This window comes from Phaseolus vulgaris, chromosome 10, assembly GCF_000499845.2.
Source record: "Phaseolus vulgaris cultivar G19833 chromosome 10, P. vulgaris v2.0, whole genome shotgun sequence".
NCBI lineage: Eukaryota > Viridiplantae > Streptophyta > Magnoliopsida > Fabales > Fabaceae > Phaseolus > Phaseolus vulgaris.
The window spans coordinates 40663538-40674529 of NC_023750.2; the positions used below are offsets into that span (position 1 = coordinate 40663538).

Sequence of the window (10992 nt, forward strand, 5' to 3'; positions counted from 1 at the left end):
AGATATAAAAATAGGTATATATTAGATGGGTTTAAGAGTATTTTTGAAAATTGTTGAAGTTTTTTTTTGTAAATTCTTCACATAAATTTTTTTTATGAAATTTCAAGAGAGTAACATGTTTATGTTGTTTAAATATCAAATATAGTTTAAGCATAAAATATATAATTTAAGTTGCGTACTTTTCTTAATACCATAAATTTAAAAACAAATGTATAATTTGAAACATAGTTATAAATTATAAAATATTTTGAAGAGATGTTTATATCTTTATATTCATTAATTATACATGTCTCTAAATTTTTTAGATAATGGGCTCCTGTTGAGATCTAACTGCTCACTTATTGCATATATAACCGCAAATGTATGTTAATTTTGTCTAAAATTAAAGTCTCACGATATGATCATAAGATAATAATTAATATATCATTTTTATCAAAAATGATATATCAGTGTATCAATTCAATTAAGAAGAAAACATTTGCATTATGTTTATTTGGAAAAAATTAGGCGGACATCTTTTACTGCATTAAGAAAAAGATTCTTGCTGATAAAAAAAAAAAGATTCTTAAGAATATTTTTTAAGCTATTTTAATGAAAAAAGAGAGTTCAGAATTAGATATTTTAATGACATTTTTTTTTCATTTTTCAAAAATAAGTTTCTTTTCAAATAAAAGGAACAAAAAATACTCAAAAACATTACAGATGATAATGGCATTTTGTTGTTTGGCTAATTTAGGTCATTGCTCTGTTTTAGCTGGAGTTATGGGGATATTTGGCATGAAAAAATCTCTTTAAACTCTTTCTATGCCATTAATCTTCTCCCCAGAAGTTGTGGTGATTTACATGTGTTATGAAATGGTGAGGTGTAGTCATAATCAAATTTAGAGGAGCTAATGAAGTATTTGATTCCTTTGCTAAGTCTGACATTTCTCTTATTTATGGCCTTAGGATCTTTGGAAAAATTGACAAAGTGAACTGTGCCTCCAAATACTTCCTTTCAAATAGTAAGTATGTAACATGAGTAGCAATTTGGGTTGTACGGAATTTTGTATCACTGCTTCTTCCAAACAACACACTCATGATGGTTTGATAGTTCTACACCTTTATAACGTACTTTGATTTTTATCAAACCACCAAATTAACATTTGGATTATGAGTTCTCATTTAATCCGAGCAACCTAACATTGCACAGTTGTAGTTTAAAACATCTGGGACATGGATATACATAGATGAAATATCAATGTCAGCAAACTAGAACACAGTAAACCTTGTTCCACGTGAAAGAGAAGCTTACATATTAAAGAGGCAAATGAAGCTACATATAAGCAAATACTTTAAAAGCTAACACAACACGAGCAGAATCTCAATTTAACCTATCAGCAGCAGATAATTAATTTAAGAGGACAAAGCCAAAACTAAGCAATGAGTGAATGGGGGTAAAACGGGGATATCAAATAAAGAGTTCCAGTGGATTGTCAACAGACCAAGATCAATAATGAGCACTCACCTACAAGCTAGGAGTTCAGATGATGAGTTGGTCAAGTTTTCAACCTTGCGAATTACTATATAGCTGTAAGACAAATAGAAGATGTTAAAAAATAATTCTAAAGATACAAATTTCATACACATATATAATCATAAACCTAAACAAGGTTGGTTTGTATAACACAATAAAATATCAAGGTAAAGAAAGTATTTCAGATTATGAAAAATAAAGATCATATGAAATCCAAGGTTAAAAAAATAGCACTTGAAAAAAAAATAGCATTACGTTATAGGAAATTATTTAGTTCCATGGTTCAATTTATGCTAGAGACTTTACATGTTTACCTTCAATAACATGGTTAGGAAAAAAAAAATTAATCAGCCTTTGGTCACAAAATCTGTGTCTACATATTTAATTATTTAGTAAAAATCCAAAGTCATGAATAACATATACTGAATGTAACCAGGATTTCAAGACATGTACGGCATCAAATATAGTCATGTTCTTTGAGATTGTCAATCAGGATTTCTGTCAAGCAAAAGAGATTCTCACTGGAGCAAGAAAGCAATCAAAACATCATTAGGTTTATAAATATTACCAAAATAAGTATTGATGAATTATAAATTGAATTTAAGTCATCCAGAAAACCTTAACAGAATAAAAGCTGAGGCTTGAATTATAAGAAAACCAACATGATAGTATGTATTATTACGAAAGTGTGTTGTTTTTTGCAGGTTGTGGACAAAGAATACCCTTGGTAGGACACTTTGTTCTGGAAAAGCAATTGTATTCATGTATTATGTATGATTTGTGTCCAGTGATGTATTTTATTAGTTTATCAATTGGTGTTCTATCCAAAGATTCATCTGGTAGACAGACAGTGCACAACCTTAAATGAGGATATGAGAAAACAACAGAAGGATTAACGGCCTATTCACTTAAAATATACAACTCTCTTTAACCACTCTCTCAATTTACAAATATAAAGGCCCAAGCCCTAACAGAGAGTGTTTCTCTCTCAAACACAACCAATAATGCCCATTGAATACAGAAACTGCCACACAAATACATAACCGTATAAATACTAATAGCATAAGTTTCCTATTAGATAGTACATAGGCAAAATATAAAATGGAGGATATATGTCCAGGGTGCAAAATCAATTTACGAACATTGCTACCTAATATTATGAGAATCCACACACTTGAATCAGCATTCTTAGTTAAGGGACTGTGTTTTATATGATTTAAAAATAACTACCAGAGAACTGTACCACAAATTGATATTTTATGACCAAAAATAATTTGGTGTAGTTTCGAGAAAAAAAAAATACTGAAACCTGTAAGAAATAACAGTTGACATCACTAATATTCCCTATCAATATTTAGAAAAATTGACTTCTATTCGTCACCTTTGTTGCATCTGACACCAAATGAACTCTGATTATGGTACCTTGCTCAGATGCTGTAGCTATGTACATTCCATTAGAAGAAAGAGCCATTGCAACCAATGGTGAACGATGAGCATCAATCTGTAATTCATGTTTGATAATAATGTTTATGAATATAGGTAAAAGATATAAACAACCATATATTAGCTCATACGTCAACCATTAAAAAAAATATCACTGTCAGAAGATAAAATAAGTGAATTGCTGATGTGCAGTTAAACTCGACCTTTTCCTTTTGTGCTCCCTAAAGAAGAAAATCCCACAATGCAAGTAGGCATTTTAACATATTAGAACGATACAAATGCAATGTAACTGGTTAATATATTAAAAAATTAGAATAAGCAAGACATGTCAAATCATGAAGACGGTAAATAAAAATTGATTATTACTAAAAATTCAAAAACGTAAAGCATAAGTTTTTATCATCTCACTAGCTTGAGGCTACAAGATAGGATGATACAAAAGTAAAACATTCATGAATTTTATAGTAACAAAGTCATTTAACACTATTCAGAAGGAAATTTATGTATAACCTCACAGTGTAAATGTCGATTCATGACATTATATAACAATGCAGATCCTTTGTAGTACTGGCGGGAAGAGCCAAGTAGCAAGCATCCAAACAAGGGGAAAAAGCACAAAGCCCTGTGGGGAAAAATTGCCTCAGAAAATTATACGCATAATATATAGCAGTTTGTTGGCATGTTTGTTGCAAACCGATGAGAATAATAATAGAATCATAATCTAACAAGTACCAACTACAATTAACAATTAAAGTATCCAATTGAGTGAAATTACGGCCCCCATTGATTCTAGCCTCACCTTTAATATTTGGCACTGTGTCAATAATGTCTACAATACTGAGACTATTTATTTCATATACATATGCTTTGTCCTGTAAAATGACAACAAGTCTGCATTATAGAGAATCAGAGAGATTAGAATAATATTAGTGGTCAAAGAAGGTAATAGGACTGACAAAAAAATTTATTGAAATAAGAATAATAACTAAAACAATTAAGGCCTATAGGAAAGTAGCTGAATCCAAAACTTGTAGACTAGCAAGTATTAGTGCACAATATAAACTAACAAAATAATAAACTGACCGTATGTGTCCACTACACAATGAATGAACACATATAAAGCTCTGGAAACAATGACAATACCAATTTTGTAAACATTCTCATTTGAGTCACCTGAATGATCAGCAAATTTGGACGAAAACAACCCACAGACAAGTCCCAAACTTTCTCCTTAGTTCTGCTACTTTATATGTTACAAACCAAGTGAGAAGAAAGGGCACGATAGATGAAAATAAATGAAAAGAAATAACGATTTTGTTAAATGATTGAGAATAAAACAGAGGAGAGTCTCTCCTGCTCGATTTCCGCTTTCAAAAAGGATTTCTCCTTTCACTCACAAACTATCAAATTCAAAATGAAACTTCTAATCTGAGTCTTAGTTTCCCCTGCTGATGTAATCAATCTTTCTAACTAACTAAAGAACTAACAGTTGCCCCATTCTGTCCCAACAATACGAAATTTAGCAATAATCTAAGTTCCAACACATACAGTAACCTCACAAAGTAAGCCACAGATATCATAAGAGGAAAAATAACCATTAGTCAGCATAATTACAACAGCAACATTCATCCTTACAAAAATACACAAAAATAAGCATTTGGCAGTGCTACACTGAGTATTAGGAAAATTTCATACACTGAGTATTTGAAAATGTTGACACGTTTGATAAATATGATGAATCCCGAAATTAACAACTCGTAATCTCAATATCCCACAAAGGTTAGCTTTTCCAAAGACTTTTTCTAAACTGTGAAAGCATACATGTTCTTGGAGGGCATAAAAACTGAAATTAATGTTATACATGAAATACAACTTAGACTTTGTGCAGCATGTTCTCCCAATAAGGTGGAAGTTTCAGGGCAATCTCCATCAATATTGGGTTACAGTGTATCTGGGTGCGTACACTGAAACAAACTATCTAGTTCTTGTCTTCACAAACTTGGGTCTCGATGCCTTCTTCTCCATCTTTTCCCTTTTCTTGCGGGTCTTTTCATCTTCAAATGATTCCTAATTCACAAAAGAAATACAAAATTTAAGTTACTAAGGTCTATGGTTCTTTTGTGGTCTGAAAGTAAACATTGAACATCAAGGTCTATGGTTATTTTTTGTGGTCTGAGATGAACATTGATCAACAAGGTGACCGTACCTCTGAACCTTGTGGCAAAAATCCTTTAATGAAGCCAAAGGACTTGTATGCTCCAAAAGCCGGTATCTATAAAATGCCAAGCAAAAGCAAAATTATGTCACAGACTTGGTTATGTTTGATTTCAAAATTTAAGAAAAAGGTTTGATTTGTATACAGTTAAACAAATTTGTTCAGATAACTAGTAGAAAGTGATACAAGACACGCAGCCAGGCGTGGGATTGAGAGAAGGGTTGAAAAAAAATGAAAACTGAAGAAAATGATAAAACATATCACCTGCTTTTGATTTTGGTATCTAAAATAATGGTTTTGGAAAAAATGTAGACTTCATAGATTTTGGATGAGAAATTGATTGATGGGTAGTGCAAAATTATTCTAGAAAACAATTTTTAATACTTGATTGATGGGTAGTGTAAAATTATTTGTGTGGGCACCACATGGACATCTCTTAGCTAACAGTTCGAGACTAATCTTTTGAGACAGAGACCACCAAAGTGAACTTTGTCTCTTAACAAAGTGTTTTCTATACACATGACTAGGAACTGAACCTTGGTCAACATGCTTAAGAAACTCAATTATTTGCCAACTGTGTTTCGTAGGCGGATTAGTGATAAATGACACTATTTTTGGCAGCTCCTCTCTTTAGCATTCTAGTCTCTCCAATTGTAGATTGATTGTTTTCCGATATAGAGAATACACAACATGCACTTATAAGGAATTTGTTCTCTCTGACTACCTCTCTTTCTTGGAAAGTACTCTTCCCTAGGGCATAAGCACGCCTATGTCTAACTGCAAAACAAGATGGCGATAGTACATACAAATGCACACAGCTAAGGAAAAAGTACAATAAATCTCTCTTTATGGATACAAGACTGTTTGAAGTAGCTCTAGCGCAGAACTATAACATTAAAAATTACAAAACCTATATTTTAAAGTTATGATACTTTTGTGAGCAGAGCCTTACCATAAGATATGTAAACCAGAACTTTCCAGATATAATGGACATGACTTGCACAAAACATGTTATGTAGATAACATCGTGTAAGTATCTGCAAAAGATTAATAATGAACATCATACACCAAGTCAGAAGACATAAAGAGAGTGAATTTCATGGTCACACTGACATCATAAAACAATTTTACGACCCATATCACATTTCATGTACTTATACTTTAGGTGGTTATTATAAAAAGTGAAAAAACTCAGAACACATTATGTTCTGTGATCGGATGACCGTTTATTTTTTAACATCTGAGAGGGGCCTAACCCCAACAACAAAAAACACAAAACTAAGAAGAATCATGGAACACAGATATCCCAGATACATCAGCAATCAACACGGGAAGTAGTTGAAAACGAAACAACAATAAAGACATACCCACAAACTCCGCCTGTAGACATATCAAACCCACCATCTAAAAGTTCACCATCTTCAGCGTAAGCAGGAGTTGCCATCTTTGCGAGCTGTTGATAGGGAATAACATATGCCAAAGAAGTCAAAATCAACCCAATCCAGTGCTTCCAGGTGAAACTCGAATGGAACACCAACATTCTTAGCAACACATAGATAACCTATATATCAATTCAAAAGAAAACCATAGAATTAGGTCCTCAATCGACAGTATCGAACAAAAATCGGTTGCAACAATCACAATTTAAGAGAATAAGAGAGAGCACGTTGCAGGCGATGATGACTTGGCGGAGCCTGGCCATGTGACGAGCATTCTCTTCTTTGCGTTTCTTAGCGCCCTGATTCGCCATTGTTCACTTCCTCTTGTTCCTCAAACAACCCCGCACTACTGCACTTCTGATTCTGCTTCTGCGTTTGAGTTTGCTGGAACAGAACAGAATAACACCCGAAACCTAAAAGAAAAAGAAAAAAATAGGAGTCAAGCTGAAAGTACCACCAAGAAGAATCAAAGAAATACAACAAGGAAAAAAAAAATCAACCATGAGAAACACGCATTCATAAGCAGAATGAAACAAAAACCCTATACATAAACAAGCGCAAAGAAACATGCAATTCGGTGAAAGAAAGGAAAAATGAATAGACAAAATTGAGCGAGCGATCGAGCGAGAGAGTAGATACCTTTGATGCGTTGGCCGAGAGAGACAGTGGTGAGATAGCAGCGGCGATGGTTCGAGAAGAAGCAGAGAACGAGTGCGGCGGTGGTGGCGATCGAGCGGAGCGGTCGCGCGGCGGTGGCGGTTCGTACGTTCGTGCGGCGATTGCGGTGGTCGAGTGTTGCAGGTCGACGGTGGTGCCGTTAGGGTGGTGTGGAATTAGGATTCCATTGTTATGTGGTGTGATTTTGGAAATTAAGGTCTTTTTTTTTATTGGGCTGCAAAATACAAAAGAGTCCTCATACTTTACACACATTTGACTAGACGTGGCAATAAATTGAGTGTAATATATTTTTTTAAGTCAGAATGAGCATGTTACATTGGTTAAATTTGGTTAAATTATTTAATCGATGTAATATATGATTTATATTAAAAAAATAATAATTTTTTTTTCGTAAAGAGTGAGTGCGTCATAAATGTCACATAGGTAACCACTTACAGATACAAGATAACCTTTTGCGTATACCAGTATATGTGGAGGAACCTGTGGCTGGGTAACCAGTTCTGGTAGGAGTATTACATCGGTTACATCGTTTTTATTAAAACAAATGATTTTTTTTCATGAAAAGTGAGTGACCATAAACGTCACATAAGTAACCACTTACATACACACGAGTAACCAGTTTTGCGTGTGTCAATATATGTGGAGGAACATGTGGTTGGATAGTTTTGGTAGGGTTATTACACCGATTAAGTAAGAAATACATGGTTCTTATTAAAAAAAATTATTATTTTTTCATGGAGAGTGGGTGGTCATAAATTTCACCTAAGTAACTACTTACAGACATACGGGTAACTAGTTTTGCGTATGCTACGGGTCATATATTATAATATAGAGTCAGTGTCACATTCTCACCAAATGTCACGTCTGCAACGTCAATTAGTGATACAGGTTGTTAATAAAACATTTTTTAATACAAAATGGCTACAAATTAAATTTTTTATTTTATTTAATTGAGGGGCAGATTTTTTTTTATTGCTCTGTTTTTTTTAATTGGGAAAATTTGCTGTAATTTTTTTTTTATTTTGGTAGAAATTAAATTTGGGGTAGTGTATTTTTTAAGGAATGTTCGGGTGTGGATCAAATTTGATCAATCTAAGTGCATTTTTTATTTTTAATAGAAGTAAAAATGGTCTAAAACATAGATCGGATGGAAGTATGAGATAGATATTAATAAAAATGGTAAAAAAATAAAATGTAATTATTATTCAAATAGTAAGTGAAAGAATATTTACATTTCAGCGTTCACTTAAATGGAACAATAAAAATTTAGGGTTTATGGTTTAATAGAGATGATGAAGGTGAGGATTTCAAAATTGTAGAATTTGTTCGGTTGTTTTTCCATAAACCTGATAAAAACTAATATAAATAGAGTTAAAATAAAATATAAGTATTTGTATACAATAGTATACTGTCATTCACTAATGTTATTTATACACTCTATTTGTATTCTATGATGTTTCGACACATCTGTTAAATGATGTGTTTGTGTCAGATACACGTATCAGACACTAACACTCATAAAACACGTATTGGTGAAGTGTCCAATTAAAAAAATATTTGTTGGATTTCTGACAATTACAATACAAGTCTAACACAATTTTAGAAAAAATAAATACATTAATTTTCTAAAAACTTAAATTTATTGTATAAATTTTTATTATGATTATGAAAATAAGGAACAAATCCTTTTGAACTCGCCATAAAAAAATATCTTTATGCTCTAAAAAAAACTGAAACATACTTAATGCAATAAATCTTTATTGTGAATTTATATAATTTAATTATATAATATATAAATTTGTGTCCCTACGTATCTTGGTATCCATATTCGTGTCATATCAGTGTCTCTGTTACTATCTCTCCTACATAGTTTGTATCCCTCAATATTTAAAACACAAAATCCATTATTATTTACTAGATTTTCACCAAACTGATGGCTCAATTTTTTGTTTCATAATTGGAAATGGAAATTTTAGTGTATATTTACGTTAAGTTATGTTTACTTGATGTTCTTTAGTCAATAAAAACACTCCCATCAACATTTCTATTGTAATTATCAACATTTTTGCAAAAACAAAAAAAATATAACCCAATCAAATTTGAAGCTACACTCTCAATTTTTATGTGAAATAATAAAATTGTCCTTAAATAAAATTAAGGAGATGCGGATAAAAATACATTTAAGAACACTCTTTCTGTAATATTTTTTTCCTTAAATATGCTTTTAGATTTTTTTTTTCCATTTTTTTATTTTAAACGAATTTTTTTATTCTATAATCGCTTATCCTGAGATATTGATTTTCAAATTCTATTATGGAATTTAATAGTCCATTCCAAATTTGTTTTTTCCAAAATATTTTATCTTTATATTCTGAATTTTCAGAATGAATGAGGTATTTTGGAAATTTAAAAGTATACAAAGTGCAAGTTAAAAAAGTTGGGTGTAGGAAGAATTTGCCTAAAATAAATAAAAAAAAGGTATATAATAGAAGCTAATATTGGCCTAAATTGAATGGGTGCAAAAAAGAACAAGAAACTATTTACAACGGACACAATAGATGTGATCCCCATATATAGTTAAAAAGCATAAGCATATTTATTCAACATGCTTTATGTTTATTTATAAGTAAATAATAATTATTTTGCATGATTATATTAAATGCTTTATGTTTATTTATGTAAGCATGTTTGATGTAATATTAATACTATTATTTTATATCAATTTTTTTAAGTATATTATTTTATATTAGTATATGTAATTGATCAAATTATTTATAGATGTATATTTAACTTCAATATAAAGTTTATGTCTACTATTTAAAGAAGTATATTAATGTAGATATAATTAATAAAATAATATATTTTAATATAATATTGAGATAAAATAATAAACTCCCTAAGTTACTTTACAGGCTCAATTTCCTATCTAGCCTAATTTTCACTTTTATTTTCCTATCTAACACTATTTTGTTTTTATTTCCCTATCTAACACCCTTTTGTTTTTATTTTCATATCTAGCATCCTTTTATTTTTTATTTTCCTATCTAGCACCATTTCAAAAATAAATAAATAAATAATAATTTCTTTTTATAATTTTAATTTTGAATACAATAAAAAATAAGTATTTTTAATGTTTAAAATAGTTAGAAATATAATTAATGAATAAAGAAATGAGTTTTTACAAAATAAAATTAAAAATGTTTAGTTTATTTTTTTTTAAGAATGAAGAAAATAAAAATTAAACTCTACAACAACATAATAAAAGTTAAATCTATAAACATAAATTAGTATTTATTTATTATTATTATTGATGATGTAATCAAGTTAATTTCAAGTAAAAAATACAAAACATAATTATAAAAAAATCAAAGTCAATTAGTATTAATTAATATTGAACGCACACAAATAATATTGAAGTATCTATTTATCCTAAATGCAAAATCCTAAAAAAAAAAAACTAATGCAATTGCTACACTTAATGTTTAAAAATAAGAAGAAAAATGTAAAAATAAATAAATATAGAAAATAAAAACAACAACATCGCAACAGATATTTCATGTTACGAAAGACTATTTGATGGAACTCAGAAATGAAGAGTATTGGTATGCATACACTGGTCAAATATTATGCCTAAGTCTTGACATGAAAATAATCTCAAAGGGAATACCTAAGTCAAGTCAAACAAGGACTGATATGGACAC

General features: G+C 30.6%; 1 protein-coding gene and 1 long non-coding RNA gene across 2 annotated transcripts; both read right to left on the reverse strand.

The window, feature by feature from the left end:
* Window positions 1–1138: 1138 nt before the first annotated feature.
* LOC137818796 (uncharacterized) lies at window positions 1139–3898 on the reverse strand. Its single transcript, XR_011082142.1, has 4 exons — window positions 3759–3898; window positions 3470–3581; window positions 2898–3017; window positions 1139–1570 (listed from the first exon to the last, which is right to left on the reverse strand). It is a non-coding gene; the product is annotated as an uncharacterized lncRNA (long non-coding RNA).
* Window positions 3899–4662: 764 nt separating this feature from the next.
* Window positions 4663–7532, reverse strand: LOC137818795 (uncharacterized). Its single transcript, XM_068622404.1, has 6 exons — window positions 7253–7532; window positions 6841–7026; window positions 6542–6735; window positions 6127–6211; window positions 5166–5231; window positions 4663–5026 (listed from the first exon to the last, which is right to left on the reverse strand). The coding sequence occupies exons 2-6, from the start codon at window positions 6922–6924 to the stop codon at window positions 4934–4936; spliced, it is 522 nt and encodes a 173-aa protein (XP_068478505.1). The 5' UTR covers window positions 6925–7026; window positions 7253–7532; the 3' UTR covers window positions 4663–4933.
* Between the last annotated feature and the right edge of the window lie 3460 nt (window positions 7533–10992).